The 20,603-nt window shown below is 37.9% G+C and overlaps 1 protein-coding gene and 1 long non-coding RNA gene across 2 annotated transcripts in view; both read left to right on the forward strand.

Moving 5' to 3' along the window:
- Positions 1-13,494, forward strand: part of LOC139197383 (uncharacterized) — a 69,203-nt gene extending 55,709 nt beyond the window's left edge. Inside the window, exon 2 of the mRNA XM_070824698.1 lies at positions 10,634-13,494. Coding sequence (XP_070680799.1) covers positions 11,815-13,287 — 1,473 coding nt within the window. The 5' untranslated portion in view covers positions 10,634-11,814 and the 3' untranslated portion in view covers positions 13,288-13,494. The remainder of the gene's footprint in view (positions 1-10,633) is intronic.
- A 6,658-nt stretch (positions 13,495-20,152) lies between these two features.
- Positions 20,153-20,603, forward strand: part of LOC139197346 (uncharacterized) — an 86,890-nt gene continuing 86,439 nt past the window's right edge. Inside the window, exon 1 of the long non-coding RNA XR_011582672.1 lies at positions 20,153-20,222. This is a non-coding gene — a long non-coding RNA (uncharacterized lncRNA). The remainder of the gene's footprint in view (positions 20,223-20,603) is intronic.

Here is a 20,603-nt window from a genome sequence, read left to right on the forward strand (position 1 = left end):
ATTTTGACCCGTAAGCCCCTACATCACCCTACCGAAGCCAATATATAGATATCATTCAACCCATAGGCCCCTACATCACTTGACCGAAGCCAATATAAGTATCAATCGCCCGTAGGCAGAACATACGGATGTAGGTAAAACATATGCCCGTAGGCATAACATATGCATGTAGGCAGGACCATTTGAATAACCATTAAGTAAGTACATAAATATATATCTATCTTAATCGGGGTTCAGTAGCTAAAACGTCATATCGTAAAACCTAATCGTAGTATATAATCATTAATCATATATACTACAAAGAATGTGAAAATCGATAAAGTATGGCATGATATCTCATAAAGTGTAAATCTAATTTACTCATCAACATAACCATTAAATCATGTTTTTCATGTATACATTTCTAATAGTAAAATATGCATTTTAGAAAGGGTCCACTCACATTACACTATTGGCGAAGAGCCATGTAAACAAGAGAGGACAGAAATGCCATGAATATTTGCACCTAAGCACATAAAGGATCCAATTAATAAAATTATACTAAAACGATTGAATTTGGAAAATGGACGTCGAAACGAATTCAAGATGTCAAATTACCCTAAGAGGGGTCCCTGAGCAAATTTCGTAAAAGTCAACATAGAATATTCCAGGAATATTCTTTGATATTCCAGATAATATTCCCTAAAGGAATATTCCATCCGAGTGGGCTGGTTCCTAGATTTAGGCCGAAGGGTTTCTGGGTTGGGTTTCACATCTGGGTTGGGCTTGGGTTAGAGCCTAGTAGCCCAACCCAAGGGTTTGGGGTTTTGGTTTAAAAGGTTTTTGGGTTTAAAAGGTTTGGGCCAAGTTCTATGGGCCAAAGAATTGGGCCGGCTAAGGGTGGTGGGTCGTGTTCGACCCATTTTCAGGCCCGGTTGGCCTCTTTCGATAAATAAGAAGACCAGAGCTCTCCCAGCTCCATTCAACCTCAAAACCTAACTAAAACCTATCATGTAATACACCAAATTGAAGCCCAAGGAATAAGGATTCGAATCATACCATTTGTTTCCTCAGTCGTGGCAAGAGTTGGCCGGAAAACGGCTTGCAAGTCACTACATTCTTGCTGGAATCTGGGGAAGTATCCTAGAGGTGTTTTCAAGTCAAACCTTCACTAAAAATGATTATAAAACCTTAGATATTGTAGCAACATCTATTTGAGACAAAGAGAAAAAGGCTCTGAGGTTTACCAACTCGGAAATGGTGGAGATTGGCCGAATTTTCCCCTTGTTTTTTCACAGGCTTCCACTATGTTATGTCTCGATCTGCACTTGCAGAGGAAGAAGAGGAACGAGATAGGTGATGAGGTCCAAGGGAGGTTAAAGAGAGAAAAATAAAGGTGGGTGCGAGGTGAGCTTAGGGATGAGAGAATGTTAAAGAGAGTGAGAGAGTATGAGTTTGCTGTGAGAGAAGACAGGGATCCGAGAGTCTTCCTTGGGATGACATGTGGCAACCAAAGTAAGGGGGAGGGAGAACCGGGGGACCAAAAAGGAAAGTTGCCCCACAAGACAAACAATTTAAGACTTACAAGCACATTTCAAAAATATCTTTAAACCCAAAGTGGAATTACGAAAATACCCTTTCGTTTTCGTAAATTCCGGGATGGGTCGCACATAGTGCCTTTGTCACAGCTCGTCCCTGATTTTACGAAAATGCGCTAGAGGTGAAGGATTTTGACTTTCGTTGACTAACGTATAGTGAGAAGTACTTTTACTTTGGTTAATATATACTTATATATTTATGTGTTATTATTATTTTTTTTATTAGTTGATTATTAGAATTGGGAAAAGAAAGAAGAAGGCATCGGGAGGAAAGAAACAGAGGAAAGAGAGAAAGAGAGATTGGGCAAAACTGCCCAATCAGAGAAGAAGAAGGAGAGGCCGAATAGGGAGAGGAGAGAGGAAGCTGATTGGCCAACCAGAAGAAGGAAAGGAGGAAAAGAAAGGAAATGAGAGGATCGGCCGGATCCTGGCGACCCGCTCGCACCTAACCCGTCGACCCAGTGAAATTTCGGCGATTCTGAGCCGGTTTTCAGGCGATTTCCATCTTATCTCCACCTGCAAGCATCACCACATCTCTTCTCCTTCATTTTTCTCTCAAAATTCAATGGAAATTGGGTCAAATCTGTGACAATGGGGCGATGGTGACTCCAGCGGGTCTAGCGTCGATTCTCCCAATTCTGAAACAATTTCTTCCAATTGACACTACACATACACTTCCCTTGAGGCCTAGAACAATGCCCAATTGTTGGTTGGAGCGGCGGAGTTGAATTGAGGACGAATTGAAGAACACCACATATAGGGTTCCGCACGGATTTTGGTGAAATTGAAGTGTTTCCAGGCCAAATTGGCCTTAGCCTCAGGTATAAAGTTTACTCTTCTCATTGAGATCTTCAATTCTGTATTTTTTGAGAATTTTTGGAAATAGTTGGATTTTCCGGCAAGTCGGGGCGGCCGACCGCCACCCGCGGCGGCCCATGCGGCGGCGCGTGGCCAATGGCCCGTCAATGTCATTCTTAGCATGTGTTTAAGGTTTTAGGTTCAGTTTTGATAATTGATGGACGTAAATTGAGTAATTGAACCTAAGTTCGTTACGATTCGTGGTTAGGCCAAAAGGTGAATCGACGATCCAACCGTCGGATAGTCACCAAACTTTGATACGTTGTAATACGTAATATTTGAGGATTATAGGAACTTACGGATTGGGAATCCGATTTACAGATCTTTCGGAATTGGAGTTGTAAGTTCATAAAATAGAATGTTAACCGTCACTTGGTTTTGGAAATTGACGAAGATTCGACCGTTGGATGGTAATGAAATTTTAGGATGATGTCCTAGAGGTATATTGTCGACCTCTGGAAGTTATGGAGTTGAAATCTGAGTTGCAGATCTTCCGGATCGAACTACGTAGTGACGTGTTTTATATAAGTTATGTATTCTATCGATATAATTTCTGAGGTTGGATTTGCTTAATGTTCTAGGCGCCGATCGTCATGACGCCTTGATGTGTTGTGCTAGGGAGTTGTTGGGCGAACTCCAGGTAAGTGGGCAGTATTTCTGTTTATACCTATATACTATTGATATTTTTCTCAGAAATTGAGTTTAAATGAAAGTACGTTTTAAAATGCCATGCATGCATATTATGAGATATATGAATTGATAATTGATGCATATATATATGTGAATTGGTGCTATGGATGCACAGGTGAGTATCAGGTGAGTTTTATGTTATTCATGTGAATCATTGATGATGTGAATTGTGTTGAGAGCTCATAACCTGCACCCCTGGTGTTAGTGCTTATATTATTCACCGCACCGCACGCTCACCTTGGATCCAAGTAGGTGCATGTCGTACAAATCGATAGAGGGTTCCGACATGCTAGTCATACAGACCACTAGAGGTGGTTCCGACTAGTAGGTAACCTTAGATTATGTGCACAGATGATTGATGAGAGAAGCACTAGAGCGTATTCTTACACAATTCTTATCGTACATACTACTTTAGGTAGTTCCGATTTATGTGCAGAGTAGCGCCATACAGGTCACCGTGGTGACTCCGGTTGGATTGGATATTGAGCTATAGAATTAACCGTACAGGACCAACTGCAGGATCTCCGGTTGATTCCTTATTTCACCTGTTATAATGTTGCATCCTTATTATGTTTTGATGCATAGCATGGCATATTTTTCTTGAAAAGTGTTAAAGATTTGTGAATTGAGTTTTGAGATTAATTATGGTTATCAAGGAAGAAAATATCGGTAATATCGGAAATATCGGTAGTCCGAAAACACGGAAATATCGATGGAAATATTGGGATAGTATCGATATCGATAAAAATTACATGGAAACCACGGAAATTGTAAGAAAAACTTGGAAATTTTGATTGAAACTTTGCATGATGTTTATTTAGTCAATTATCTATTAGTTTATCACAAAAAATTGGAAGTAAATGCATTGCATGATGGATTTAACATTATCAAGTTGATTATATAGCGAGCTGACAAACATTATGAGTGTAGAAAACATGTAGTAATTAATGAAATAAGTCTAAACACACAATAATCATTTATATATAATGAATTAGTACAATATTTTACACTTTATACATTGCATGGTAAGATACATGAGTGACTTAGTACCACATAAAGTTTCTATGAGATTCAAAATTTTCACTATCTTCATCATCTCTATGTGTAGAGTGAGTGTATTGTGAAGAGTAGTTATCAAATGATAAATCCCCAAAATAGTTTTGCATGTAATTGTTAACATGCCACCCATATGGATCCGAGATTGGTTGACGTTGTCCATAAGCAAAATCATTTGAAGATTGAGTCTCGGATTGTTTCCATGAGTCACTCGATTCCATCCCAACAGGAATAGGATATGAAGGGTAGGGAAATGGTTGGTTATGAGTATTACCATAGTTACTACTTCTCACTCCAACAGAGTCCGAAGTTCTAGATAACGAGTCATCTTCTTGACTTGAGAAAATCCCCTTGCCTCTTTCTCTGCGAGTATAGTCCTTCCCTATGGCACCAATTCCTGGTCCTGCCCGCCTACTGCCATGGTCATCATCCTGTGTTGCATGCGTGAAGTTTGCCTCACCAGTGAAAGGGCTCATAAATCCGGGAGGTGGTCCATAATAGTTTCCATATCCACCACCACTACCTCCAACTCCACTACCTCCAGCTCCACTATGTCCTTCATCATTCCCACCTCCGGTGGTAGGTGAGTCTCCTGATCTTGTACTAGAGCTATCATTAGTATCAGCACGATGTTGTGGTTGTGTAGGATTGGAAGAAGGTGGAATTCCAGTGTTTCTTGGTCTTGGGCGCAAAAGTTCTTCCAAAAAGTCAGCGCTGCTAGATCCCACCTCCTCCTCTAATACTCTTTCTACATTTATCCCTTCATTACGTGCTTCTTTAGCAACTCTGGGAGCTGGGTTGCCTTCATCATCATCTAAATGAAGAGATCTAATCCATTGAAAAAGTTGGTTACCCTCTGTATCATCATCTTCACCAACAATATCAAACATATCTAGTGGGTCACCACGGTCGACATGATCTATTTCTGCTTCCTTATCTCGAATTTGAAGCTTCATGTTGTAGTAGCAATAAACTAATTTTTCCAAGCTACTATGAGCCAACTTATTTCTTTGCTTTGTGTGTATGAGTGCAAATGTGCTCCAATTTCTTTCACAAGCAGATGAGGAAGCTGTTTGTGATAATACTTTGATTGCTAACTTTCTCACAGTTGGTGCATCGGTCCCATACATGATCCACCATTCAGCTACAATGAAAAATAATGTTCATAAGCCTAATAACTCCAACAAATTCTATTATAAACTTATAGTGAAATATGTTTATACTCACTAGGAGACATATTTGTTCGAGCAGCAACTGATGTTGGTTTTCCAAAAGTTCTTCTTGCATCTTTAAACCATGTTAGCTGAATTCAATAAATCATGTTAGTTTAATCCAACAAAGTAATTATTATAATTTAAGTAATTGTGTACCTCATTTCCAAATTGGCCAACTGCTGGTGATGCAGGGTCTAATTTAGAGTATACATTATGTACAGCACGTATAAGGTTACCATCATCTCCAACACCGGGTCTGTATTGGTATTGGGGATTCAAATAATATGTTGTTCAAAGAAACACATACTCTAATAAGAGAAATAATACGTATGCAACTAAAGAAATGAATTGCAAATTATGACATAATTTATACCTGCTGCATGCAAATCATGGTATAATGTTTTATACCATCGATCTTCAATTATCTTTATGACCCACCTTGCACCATGTTTTCTTTTCAATTCATCCTTCACTACACACATCAACTCATATACTACCCCCATAGTAGGATACACTTATGTGTCAACGATCCGTAAAACTTTGTAAAGAGGTTCAAACACTTGGCACACATGTTCTGATTGAGTCCAAAAAGCATGATCAAGCACTATACTTTCCACCATACGACCTGCATTTGAGCGGCTCAAATTTGGTTGGCCCAATCGTCACTAGTGAATAGTTGCTTCAACCCTGCTTTCTTCTTAAGTAGGCTGTCTAATGCAATATAGTTGGTGGCGAATCAAGTGGTAGCTGGACGAATAATTTCTCCTTTGCAAAATTCACGCATCTTTGCCAACAACCAACCGTGATTGTAAATATAATTTGTGATCGTTCTAGCTCTTTTGACCACAGTAGCAACATTCTCTCTCTTCCCCATTGCCTCAAACATGAGATCAATACAATGTACTGCACATGATGTCCAAAACACATTATGATGCTTCATTAACTTTTTTCCAGCTTTGACAAATGCAGAACCGTTGTCGGTCACGACTTGGACAACATTATGCTCTCCCACCTCCATGATTACATCCCTCAATCATTTGTAAATATACTTGTAGTTCTTTATATGGTCTGAAGCATCAACAGACTTCAAAAAAATTGTCTTTCCCTTGGAGTACACCATGAAGTTTATGATAGACAATCTGGTCGGCCCGGTCCATCCGTCACACATGATTGTGCAACCATTAGTTTCCCACTTTGACCTCAACTTGTTAACATACTCGCCAATGTCTTTATACTCCATATCCAAATATTTGTTTCTTATCTCATAGGGAGTGGGAGGTTGCACTCCAACACCGGCCTGTTGACATCCCACTACCATATTTTTGAACTGATGTGATGATGTCTTCGCAGCAGGGACATTTTCATAGATAAAGAACTTGCTAATTAGACGCCCCATTCCCTCCTTCACATTACCTCCAGTGAAATAACTCCAAACATTCTTTTGACGTGCTTTGGATGACTTATATAAACTTGGGGCTATTGGTGGTGTTGGTTGTGATTCTCTAAGACTGCCTCCCCGTCTCATTTGTGCACCACCACTTGTCCCGGAACCTTGTGCTCTATTAGGAATTTTATGAAGGTGTTCTCTTTCCCATGCTAACTGTTTGGAGGCACGTAATGCTTGTTTCAAACTGCGTCGTTCTTCAGGTCCCATGTCATCATCACATTCGTCCTCATCGTCATCATCATCACTGTCAACCGCTTGGCCATAGACTTCTCCCCGTAGCCCAGCTCGAATATTTTCCATTCCCTGTGTTATCTTTTCCTTCTACTGTTTTTTATTTTTTAATAATGTGCTGATGAATGCCTTCATTTCTGTGGGGACATTATTGCATCGTTGGACATTTTTTTATGGATCTAATCCACTAAGATGGTACTTAAGTCGTGTCACTCCGCCACTCTTCATTACCCGACCATAATATTTGCAAATTGTGCCATGTTTGTTTCCGTCTATTGGGTCTCCATGTTCCCAAGCTGGATCACGTTTAGTAACTCCACTGGATATCTTAAACGTACCTATATTTATTTTTCATGAAAATTAGACAATTATTTTTTTATAAAATAAGAGAACCTAAATAATAAAGTTATTCTACAGAAGAATTAAATACGAAGTAAAGAAAATGATTGTAAAAATTTAAGTAATTATACAAATAATATGGAATAATAAAACCTAATATTAATGAATAATAATCCAATTTGATAAAAAAATAATCCTAATATAAAACATGGTGATGAATAATAATCCAATTTGATAATAATCCAATTTAATGAATAATCCAATTTGATAATAATCCAATTTAATGAATAATAATCCAATTTGATAATTAAAAAAACCTAATATTAATGAATAATAATCCAATTTGATAATAAAACCTAATATTAATGAATAATAATCCAATTTGATAAAAAAATAATCCTAATATAAAACATGGTGATGAATAATAATCCAATTTGATAATAATCCAATTTAATGAATAACCAATTTGATAATAATCCAATTTAATGAATAATAATCCAATTTGACAATAAAAAAAACCTAATATTAATGAATAATAATCCAATTTGATAATAAAACCTAATATTAATCAATAATAATCCAATTTGATAAAAAAAAAATCCTAATATAAAACATGGTGATGAATAATAATCCAATTTGATAATAATCCAATTTAATGAATAATCCAATTTGATGATAATCCAATTTAATGAATAATAATCCAATTTGACAATTAAAAAAACCTAATATTAATGAATAATAATCCAATTTGATAAAAAAATAATCCTAATATAAAACATGGTGATGAATAATAATCCAATTTAATGAATAATCCAATTTAATGAATAATAATCCAATTTGATAATAATCCAATTTAATGAATAATAATCCAATTTGATAATAAAAAAACCTAATATTAATGAATAATAATCCAATTTGATAATAAAACCTAATATTAATAAAATAATAAATAACATTAAAGATATTAAAATTATCCTAGGAAATAATTATACAACATTACTTAATTACTTAAAAAAATTAACATGTAATTGTTAACATTACTTAATTACTTACAAAAATTAACATGCAAGTATTAATTACTTAAAAAAATTAACATACGAGTCCACACAAATTTATTTGTTGTTGTATAAATTGCAATAATATAAATTTAAGTTTGTAAACTTACCTTAAATATGGAACCCTTTGTGTTCAAGCTTTGGAATGGATCTGGAATGGCTTTGAAAATGGTAAGGGAAGAAGAAGAAACGAAAATGCTCTGAATGCCTCTGATACTCCACCTCTGATAAGGTGAAAGAATATAACAGACAATGACACACTGTTTTGCATGTGAAAGAATCTCACGGACTCACAGTGTCACACGGTTTCATTATGAAAGCACTATTATTTGTTGTCCCTGGTCTGAAATTGCAAAAAGTTATTTGGATCATTGGATCAGAGAGCTAGAGATAGGTTTTGAATTATTTGGATCATTGGATGCTTTTTTTTTCTTACAGGCCACTACACAAACAGACAGTCAAAGAGTGAGTCACACTCACACTCCACCACACACGCACTTCGAGACCCCTTACACCACACCACACACGCACACAGAGACTGAGCTCACTCTCTCTCTCGATCCTTCATTCTCTCTCTTCTCTCTTCTCAGTCTTCTCCCTTCCTTCTCTCTTCTCAGTCTTCTCCCTTCCCCCTTCTCCAGTTCTTCCACACACACAGAGACATCATCTCTCGAATCTCGATCTATCTCTCGATCCTCCTCGTCCGCATCTCCCTTTGCTCCTCCCATCTCACCCGTCCTAAACCCAGCCGTCGACACCACTCCATAACCGCCCCCTTCTCCAGTTCTTCCACAAACACACACAGACATTATCTCTCGAATCTCGATCCATCTCTCGATCCTCCTCGTCCGCGTCTCCCTCTGCTCCTCCAATCTCACCCGCCCTAAACCCAGCCGTCGACACCACTCCATAACCGCCTTGTAAACCACCTTGTTCCATGGAGAAGCCGTGTCGTTAGTCCCAGTCGTCGAGTCGTAACTGTCGCGTCATCGCAAATCAATGGTTGTGGAGAAACTGAGCGGAGGCAGCGGACACCGGACGATGGACCGGAACTCATCGTAGTCGTCGGTGAGGAGGAGGACGACGTTGTCCCAGCCGTCTTGGATTCGTAAGGAAGACGACATTCCCAGGCTCCTACTTCTCTTCTTCTCGGCATGTAATTTCATTTTTGTACAGAATTTGAATTTTCTGCATGTAATTTCATTTTTGTACTGAATTCGAATTTAAGGATATAGGAATTAGGGATTCAGTTAATTTGCTTTGAATTCGAATTTGGGGATTTAGGGATTTGGTTAATTTGCTCCGGCGTTCTTCTCCGATTAGCATAGTGCCAAAATATCGCGATAGTTTCGATAATATCGCGATATTTTGACGAAAATCATTTGGATAGTTAAAAAAATATCGGACCCTGATCGGATCATATTTATATATATTTTTACTTCAAATTCACTCGTCTTTTCTTGGTTAGTTCCTTATATTTTTGAGTTATTTACGTTATTTTTGTGTTTATAGGATCTGTTATGCAAAGAAAATAAAAATAGCACAAATGAGTTTTAAATAATAAACAGAAATTATTTTATGTAGGAGATTATTTTTGGCTGATATGTTGACCATTTTCAAATGTTTCACTAAAATGATTAAGGTCACACCACCAATAATTTATATTGCTTTCCAGCTTTCAACTTCCACATGTTGTTGGTGCTGCGTATTCTTTAAAGATGGATAGGAAAGTGCAGTGAATGGAATAGGGTTGGTGAAGTTAATGGACCGAAGAGAAATGGGACGGTAGTGGGGAGATGAGTGCGCACAAGGCGCGGGTAGATGCTGGACAGCAGAAAAGAAGAATAAAAGGGAGACTGCGAGGGGAAAAGAAGAAAAAACAAATACAAGCTGCCTTTGGCAGCGGGAGGGGTGAGAGAGACTGACAGCGAGGTCAGGAGCGCAGAAAGGAGGTCAGAGAGGACTGCGCAGCGAGAGGAGAGGTCACGGACCAGAAAGAAAAAGAAATAAAATAATAAAAGTCAGAGGGAGAGTGAGGGAGCTGCCCTTGGCAACGGGTGAGAGATCAGACATACTGACTGGACAGAATGAGTAGGCTGCCTTTGGCAGCATGAGAGAGCAGTGCGCACGGATTGGAAGCAGATCACAGAGGCACGGACGCAGCAGATCTTCTTTTCTTGGTTTTATCTTCTCAAACCCATGTTTTACTTTTGGTTTAATTTGATAATAATGTGTAACTAAATTTATTTTGGCTAGAGGTTAATTCAAAGCCATGAATATATTTGTAATATGAATTGATTACCTTCAGTTGTGATTTATGAGTTGTGATTTAATTTGCTTAACTGCTTGATTGATAACTTATTTTTGTATGTCGATTAAGAATGCATATTTAATTTACATGCATGAATTTGATGCTAGAATATAAGTGAATTTCACCTAATCGTTATGAACTTATATTCACAAGTAGTGAAGGTTGTTATCCACAATCGTGTTAAGTGAGTTCTAGGCTGGATTAACATGCGTATTCCATAGTTATGAATGCCTAGTCAATGTTTATGATTTCCGTTGAACTTAATGATCTTTGTTGAATGTCTCTATCATGCGTATTCCATAGTTAGGGACTTTGATGAGGAATAATTTGGTTGTAATGCGTATTTCATTCAATCCAATGAATCTAGGGAAATCTAAAGAGTTAATTTAAGCGGACCTAATTAACTTGGAACATTGTCATTCACAATTTATTGAAAGAACAACTGAAAATCAATTTAGGTTGCATATGTGTCATGTGTGGAGAAGAACCCTCTAGCTAGTCCGTCACCTATCCTTTCACCTTAATTTCATGCTTTTGTCAATTCTGTAATTTATTTAAGTTTAATTTACTTCTCGTCAAAACCAAACCCCCCCATTATTAAATTATATTATTTAGTTAGTTTTCATTGTTGTTAGTCTTTTAATTCCATTTCCGTCCATTTCAGTTCCTAGTGTCTAATTTGATTGTTTTCATTATTTTGAGTCATTCTAAGTGTGTTTCGAGTTATTAGAGTTTTTAGCCTAGTTTAGTGTTCTTGAGTCTTGTTTAATATTTTTAAATTAATTTAGAATAGATTAGCAATCCCTCATAATCCCCGGCCTAGAACGATACCCTACTTACATCTATACTACAATTGTCAAAAAGAGGGTTTAATTTGTGTGTTAACTTATTTTACGCATCAAATTTTGGCGCCGTTGCCGTGGATTAGCAACTTTGCTAATCCCTTTATTTTTGTTTTTGTTTATGTTTATATTGGTGTTTGTGTATTTTACTTTTGATATTTGATTTATTTTTCTTTCTTTGATTTTAGGTACAAATGGAGCGAGACATGGCACTTGCGACCATTCAAGCTCAATTGGCACAGCTCACTGCTCAATTGACTCATAATGCCGAACAGACCACAATGCCAAGTGTCCCTACACTTGATGTGCCATATGGGCAAGGATATCAAAGTCCTCAATTTTCTGCAAATGAAGATGTTTGGGGATATCAAGGCCATAACCAATCAAGGGGCAACATGTTTTCCAACGCTTGCAATTCAGATTGGAGAGGTAATTCAGATTATATGTGGGATGAACCTCAACAATTTCAACAAGGTGGATATTGGCAGCAAGACGAGTTCTATTCAAGACCTATGCAGCCACCACAACATCCCCCACAACAATTCCAATCAAATCAAAGTATGCCCGTGAATTATAATGAAATTCTTGAAGGACTAATTTCTTTGGCGCAGGGTTCACAAAAAGAAGAACAATTGCCGCCATCGGAAGAGTTCTATCAGTGGCCATATGAACCGTCACAGCCACCACAACAATCAACCCAATTCAATTCAGGTACGTCCTTGGATAATGATACACTTAATAAGTTACTCACCTCTTTGAAACAGGGAGTAGAAAATCAAAACCAGGAGATGCAAGACCGAGTCAAAAGAGTGGACAAATTGGATATGCAAGTTGGGCAGATTGTGGAATTCATGGCACATATTCGAGATCAAAGTGAACTTTCCAACTCAAACATTGCAAATTCAAAGGCAAAAAGTGAAATCGATGAAGCCATCACTTTGGAAGGTGACATGAAGGATGAAGCTGTCCCAGAACCATCCAAACACAGCCCGAACATGGATGAATTGCTGCTGCAAGTAGAAGAGGAGGAGGACGACCTGGGCAGTTTAGAAGAATTCTTGCTGCAAGCTCCTCAAATCCCTATGTCATCTAACTCAGGTGAGGAAGTTCTAAATTCACTTCATTCTAACATTATTCCACCGAATGTCCTTTGTCCTTGCAGGTTTTTGATTCCAAATATCAAAGAGAGTGAAAAAGACATTGTGGAAGCTCTTCCAAAGGTGCAAAGTGATATCCCAATTCTTGGTGCACCAAAACAAGTTCCCGATAGTATTGAAACGTTCAAAGAACCTTGCACACCAAGAAAAGGGATTCAAGAAAATGAAGTGGTTGAAGCATATCAAGAATACATCCAAGAGGCTGTGCATGAGACAATCAAGCCCAAAGCAGTTGAGTTTGATGACACGGGACAAGCCACAACCATCATAGTAAACCTGGCCAAGTTCAAAGTCCCGGAAATGTTCAACAATGTGGTGTTTGTCATTGAGTTTGTGTCGGAAAAAGAAAGTAAGCCATCTTCTCCAATTTTAATTTTAATTTATACTAACATGTTTCTGATTTTGATGATTCAGGCACCCACTCTTGAATTTAAACCATTGCCGAATCATTTCAAGTATCACCTCCCATTAAAAGATAAATTCCATGCTTTGGAGCTGAGGGGAGCTTAAAGGAAAGATTCGTCCGGCTAAAGACGTTAAATCAAGCGCTTCTTGGGAGGCAACCCAAGCATTCAACGAAGGGAGACTTTGGAATCGCTAACCAAATCAGATTTGAATTCTTACACCCTTATCTTTACTGCTTTCATTTTGTTTTGTTTAGTTAGTTGTGTTATTTGGTTGATTTCTGTGAGTTTGTGTTATTTAGTTTAAGTGTGGGAGAAGGTTAACCAAAGTTTTTTTACATTAATTTACATTTAAAAAAAAAAAAAAAAAAAAAAACATAAAAGTAAAAATATTTTACAATGATGTGTAAACTAATAACATTCATTGGTCAGGTGGTGCTTCAGTAGTCGGCGGAGCTTCAGCAGTCGGTGGGGCCACGGAAGGAGGAGGTATCGAAGGTTGATCGGTTGGAGCTTCACTACGCGGTGCCGCTCCAGAAGACGAAGGCAGATGCTGTTGGAACAAACCCACAAACCTCCGATGATCAAGTAAAATTTGACCATCAGTGTCTTGCAGCTGGTCAATTTTCCTCTTCATGTTTGTGGCATAACTGTGTGCAAGCTTGTGCAATTGTTTATTTTCATGCTTGAGTCCTCTAATCTCCTCTTTGAGACTCTGTATTTCAGCCACCAACGATTCAACGTGACGGGTTCGAGCATATAGGCGTTGGGCCATGTTGGACACAGAACCCGCACACTGCACGCTAAGAGCCAGAGACTCCTTAACCGCCAATTCATCAGACCGTCTAGTGAGCAGTCTGTTATCTCTGGGGGTGACAAGGTTCCGGGCCACCACCGCAGCGGTCATGTCATTTTTCATCACCGAATCCCCAACGGTAAGGGGACCGGTAGGGGATATGAAGGATGGGCGCCATATGTTGTCTGGTGAAGGCGGGGCTGCCTCTTCACCACGGTTCAAGTCAAAACGACGATCGGAAGGGCCAGACATTTTCTGAAGGTGTTGAGAAAGAAGAGATCGGACAGATTAAGATTTCGGAAGTGCAAGAAGGGAGTGTTTACAAGAGGGAGCTCAAGTGTGTTGTGGAACAAAATTAACGCCTCTATAAAAAGAAGAAATCAAATAGGCGCTCCTCAGAAATTGAAGAGGCGTCCTCTCGCAAATCGAAGAGTGGGGCTCCTTTCTCAAACGCCTGATTCTTTTCTCAAAAGAGGAGTTTCCTTTCTCAAAAGCCGGATTCTTTTCTCAAAATAGGCGTTTCATTTCTAAAAAAATGGGTTTGCTCAGAAACCACGAGCCGAACCCCGGATTTCAAAAGATCAATTTGTCCAGACATGTTGTCACTCGTCACATGCAACTGGCAGCTTTGCGGAAATTACGGGCAGCTTTGTCAGAAAGCGCGTAATTTGTACTATTCATCCATCCACCGGCTGCCGACAATGAGTGAGAGAATAGTTCCGGTTGTGAAGAAAAGTCCTATAAGTATCTACCTTCGCCTTCCACAGCAAAGGCACACCCTCTCAGCACTTCTTCATCTCCGAGAATGGCTTTCCAACAAACCCTCTCGAGTCACTCTGTATTTTTCATCCCCTGGGATACCCCTGCAAACAACCCATCCAGAGCACAAGTATTTCATATCATCAAGGTTGAGAGAACAAGGATCTCATATCATGCTTTCTCCCTGTCCTTTCTCCAGCCAGCACCTGCTCTCTAGTACTTATCATCTTGTGCTTCCGCTTCGTCTCTCACGTATAAGGGAAGTGAAGATGATACCTCGAAGCATGTGGAGACAACGTGCCGATTCATCCTCAACTAGGGACAAGGAGAAAGAAAGCAAAAGGTGGGCACTTGGAAAGATTGAAGAAAGAAACAGACCAACACCTCTACCTCGTGCCTGCCCGCCGTGCTGAAGAAACAAGCAGAGAAGAATGCAGACTGTGCAATTCTCGCTCAGAATTCCAAACCAATTCGAGATCAAAGCTGTGGAAAGTCAACAAGCATGACCAATGATCACTTATTAGTTCTATTCATTGTCTTTTATCGTGATTTTCAATTTTTCGTTTGCAATTTTTTTATATTTTCTTGTGTTACTTAACTGAATTATTTCTTTTCTTTGCAGGAACTTTTGGTTATTTCCACCCTTGAAGTTGATTGCAGAATTTTAGCTTGGGGGTCATCGCTTGATTTTACTGCAAATTAGGGAAGTTTTCAGTCCAATTGTTTTATTTTGTTTCTTATTATTTATTTATTTTATTTTTATTTGCATTATAGTGTTTTCTGACATTGGGGACAATGTCCAGTTTAAGTTTGGGGGTAAAGAGTATAAAAAATGACCAAATTAAAATTTTTTGTACCTTCGACTACGAACTGGTTTCATTTGTTTCTGTGTTGTTGCTTTTTGTTTTCTTAATTAGTTTTGTTTTCTTTAAAAAAAAAAATTTTTAAATCAGAAAATTTAAAAATCCAAAAATATTGTCTTGTTTCCCTTATTGTTTTGAATTAGATTTTTGTTAGTTTCCCGACCCAATGATATAATTGGATCAAATTTGAATCATGATTATCAAGAACTTAGTTAACATGTGTTTTGTGAATTTCCTAATTCTCTTGTTAGTTTTGTACATGTTTGACCATCTTTGAAAAAACCAAATGCACATAGCCTTGTTAATGTGAAACTAAAGTATGACTTAAAGCTTCATATGTGAATTTAGTGACCATATACATCCTATGTGAGTTTTTGAGCCGATTGAAAGTGTGTGCATTTTTCATACACTCCTATTCTTTCATGTGTGATGAACTTATGTGAGATACATCTCTAGAACTTGCGTAACGATCTTTCGAAATGTTTGTCATTGATTGCATAAACTTGGAAATGATAGAGGCATTAGGTTTACCACTATGGCCCAAATAACCATGTTTCCCACAGAAAAATGATATCATTAGATTGCCAATTTGAGCCGTATTTGTTAAGCCTTTTATTTCTTATCACCAGATATGTCTACTCTTATACCTGAAACATTTTTCCTTACCCTTTCCAAGCAAGCTAGTGAGCAATGTGAGATTGTCTTATGAGAAATGTTTGTGAAGTACTTTGAAGGTGTTTGGCAAAAGAATAAGTGTGGGGGTATTTCATGTTTGGATTAAAAAAAAAAAAAAAAAAAAAAAAAAAAAAGATTGTATACAAAGAAAATAAAAAAGTTGTTCAAGTTTCAGTTTAAGGGTGTGGTTGGAGGTGCTAAAAGAATCGTTGGAAATATTGAGTTCTTATAAATCTAAAGAAAAGAATTGCTTGTAATGTAGCTTGGAACTTGTGTTTACCTATTCTTTCAATTCAATAACCTTCTCCCTAAACCTCATTACATCCAATAAAAGTCCTCTTGATTTAAGTTTTGCAATTATGATTGTGGAGATGAGATCTTTATGCAAGCTTATGGTAGAACTTTCACATTTGATTCTTTGAGCGAAACACATTAAAACTAAACACATGTGTGATTGAGTGCATATCCCGTGAGAAGGTCGCTAGTTTGCATATGATGATTTTAAAAATAAGAACTTGAAATTACATTAGCATGGCTATCTCACACACTACACTTCAAGGATGATTTAAAGATTACTGCTAATATTTGAATTAGGAAGATGAACTTGGATTAGTTCCTTGATGCTAGCTATGGTTCTTGATGATTTGTTTTCTTGAATGAAATTCTATGAGGGTCACATAAGGGGAAACTAATGTTTTTCATGTTATTACTTTTTCATGTTTTCTTTGTTTTGCTCGAGGACTAGCAAAAGCTAAGTATGGGGGTATTTGATCGGATCATATTTATATATATTTTTACTTCAAATTCACTCGTCTTTTCTTGGTTAGTTCCTTATATTTTTTAGCTATTTACGTTATTTTTGTGTTTATAGGATCTGTTATGCAAAGAAAATAAAAATAGCACAAATGAGTTTTAAATAATAAACAGAAATTATTTTATGTAGAAGATTATTTTTGGCTGATATGTTGACCATTTTCAAATGTTTCACTAAAATGATTAAGGTCACACCACCAATAATTTATATTGCTTTCCAGCTCACAACTTCCACATGTTGTTGGTGCTGCGTATTCTTTAAAGATGGATAGGAAAGTGCAGTGAATGGAATAGGGTTGGTGAAGTTAATGGACCGAAGAGAAATGGGACGGTAGTGGGGAGATGAGTGCGCACAAGGCGCGGGTAGATGCTGGACAGCAGAAAAGAAGAATAAAAGGGAGACTGCGAGGGGAAAAGAAGAAAAGACAAATACAAGCTGCCTTTGGCAGCGGAAGGGGTGAGAGAGACTGACAGCGAGGTCAGGCGCGCAGAAAGGAGGTCAGAGAGGACTGCGCAGCGAGAGGTCAGGGTGGAACGAAGCTGCGGGGAGAGAGGAGAGGTCACGGACCAGAAAGAAAAAGAAATAAAATAATAAAAGTCAGAGGGAGAGTGAGGGAGCTGCCCTTGGCAGCGGGTGAGAGATCAGACATACTGACTGGACAGAATGAGTAGGCTGCCTTTGGCAGCATGAGAGAGCAGTGCGCACGGATTGGAAGCAGATCACAGAGGCACGGACGCAGCAGATCTTCTTTTCTTGGTTTTATCTTCTCAAACCCATGTTTTACTTTTGGTTTAATTTGATAATAATGTGTAACTAAATTTATTTTGGCTAGAGGTTAATTCAAAGCCATGAATATATTTGTAATATGAATTGATTACCTTCAGTTGTGATTTATGAGTTGTGATTTAATTTGCTTAACTGCTTGATTGATAACTTATTTTTGTATGTCGATTAAGAATGCATACTTAATTTACATGCATGAATTTGATGCTAGAATATAAGTGAATTTCACCTAATCGTTATGAACTTATATTCACAAGTAGTGAAGGTTGTTATCCACAATCGTGTTAAGTGAGTTCTAGGCTGGATTAACATGCGTATTCCATAGTTATGAATGCCTAGTCAATGTTTATGATTTCCGTTGAACTTAATGATCTTTGTTGAATGTCTCTATCATGCGTATTCCATAGTTAGGGACTTTGATGAGGAATAATTTGGTTGTAATGCGTATTCCATTCAATCCAGTGGCGGATCCAGGAATCTTACCCCAAGGGGTCGCAGTGTAAAAGTTCAAATAAAAATTTAGGATGGAAAAACATATTGAAAATGAAATCATAGTACTTTCATTCATAATTCATAATGGAAACAATATTACAAACTATTGTCCTTCAGAGCAGCCTTGTCCTTCACCTCTTGTGCCGTCTGCTTCATGCCACTCGGTTATTGTCTATCCAGTGTCCATCCATTTCTAATCAATTTATCTCTACACATTTCTTCGTCACTATGTTGGAGTTCATATTGAAAACACTTAACACAGTACAAATGTAAAATCCTCAAACGCTATCCCATGAAAAAAAAAAAAAAAAAACCAGTTCCTGGACAACATTTAAAAATTGATCCAAAATAAAGCAGAAAATTTCACATTCCATCACAAATTATGTAGGAAATAATTTAAAAAACAGTAGTGACTAACCAGAAGCAGTGTCATAAGTAGCATCAAAAGCCTTCTTAGAACTATCCTTCAAAAAATTCTCATCATCCTGCTTCAAAAAATTCTCATTATCCTGCTTCAGCCCAAGTCCTCCGGTGATTTTCTCTTTAGCCCACTCCGTCCACGACTCCGACCCTTCTTTACCCTCTCTCGCCTTCTCCGCCGCCCTCGCGTCATCCGTCTGCCTTGACTGGTCCTTAAACTCCACAAACTCATCAAGAACTTCCTCGTTCGCAGACGGCGTATGCCCCACGCTGGAGCCGCGGCATACGGTGGCAAGCATCACCACCACCGCCACCGCAATGACAAGGAGTAGTTTGTAAGATTGCTTTGCACCCATGACCGTATAAACGTTTTCTGAAGATTCAAATCTGAAATGTATTTTCTGAAAAACTGAAGGTTTTGAGACGTTTTCTGAAAGGATCAGGAAGCAATGTGTGAAAGTTTAGGGTTGGGGAGGACTCCTGCCGAGTTTTGAAAAAAAAGAAGCGCGCGAGCGCTGCTTCTTCTTCCTCTTCCTGACGACCCCGACGACCCCAGCTCCAAGAGGTCCCATATGGGAGCTTCAAGGTTGTTTCCATGGTTTCCAAAGGGTCGTGCGACCCCGACGACCCCATTATGAATCTAGGGAAATCTAAAGAGTTAATTTAAGCGGACCTAATTAACTTGGAACATTGTCATTCACAATTTATTGAAAGAACAACTGAAAATCAATTTAGGTTGCATATGTGTCATGTGTGGAGAAGAACCCTCTAGCTAGTCCGTCACCTATCCTTTCACCTTAATTTCATGCTTTTGTCAATTCTGTAATTTATTTAAGTTTAATTTACTTCTCGTCAAAACCAAACCCCCCCATTATTAAATTATATTATTTAGTTAGTTTTCATTGTTGTTAGTCTTTTAATTCAATTTCCGTCCATTTCAGTTTCTAGTGTCTAATTTGATTGTTTTCATTATTTTGAGTCATTCTAAGTGTGTTTTGAGTTATTAGAGTTTTTAGCCTAGTTTAGTGTTCTTGAGTCTTGTTTAATATTTTTAAATTAATTTAGAATAGATTAGCCATCCCTCCTAATCCCCGACCTAGAACGATACCCTACTTACATCTATACTACAATTGTCAAAAAGAGGGTTTAATTTGTGTGTCAAGTAATTCTCACATCAGACCCCCAAAAAAACAATAATATCAGCGAAATATCGCCGATATTATCGATTTTTTCTTCCTTGATGGTTATATACATATACTATTTTCTGGGAAAGTATACAGGTTTTACAGAGAAGGGTTAGAAGTGTTTTAAATGAAATGTTTTCGAAAAACTTTGTTTTACTGACCCACTCAATTTTGTTTTGCGCCCTTCCAGATTCTAGATAGCAGAGCTTTGGTGGCCACGATGAATCCAACGGTGTTCTGACAGAATTCACAAAAGTAGGACTCACGCTCGGGTGTTTCATCTTAGTAATTGTATTTTTTTAAGCTTCCGAACTGTGTAAATGGTTACATCACTCTCACGTGACGGCCAGCATGCCCTCCTTTGGGACGGGGTGTGTCAGCCTTTATTTATAGTAGTAAAAAAGATCCAGATTTCATCATTCAACAAAATAAAATTGTTTCTACTGTGCTGTGAGAATAAACAGCTGTAAAATAAAATTGGTGAGTGCTTGGTAAACCCTTTTTTTTGTAAAAGTGCTTCTAACAAAAAGAAATAGTATTGAGTGTTTGGTAAACTTTTATATAAATTACTGTAAATATGTTAAATGACTAAAAAGAATATGGTATTTAATGTGATATAATAATTATCCAAGAGAA

This window comes from Malus domestica, chromosome 07 (assembly GCF_042453785.1).
Source record: "Malus domestica chromosome 07, GDT2T_hap1".
NCBI classification, from domain to species: Eukaryota; Viridiplantae; Streptophyta; class Magnoliopsida; order Rosales; family Rosaceae; genus Malus; species Malus domestica.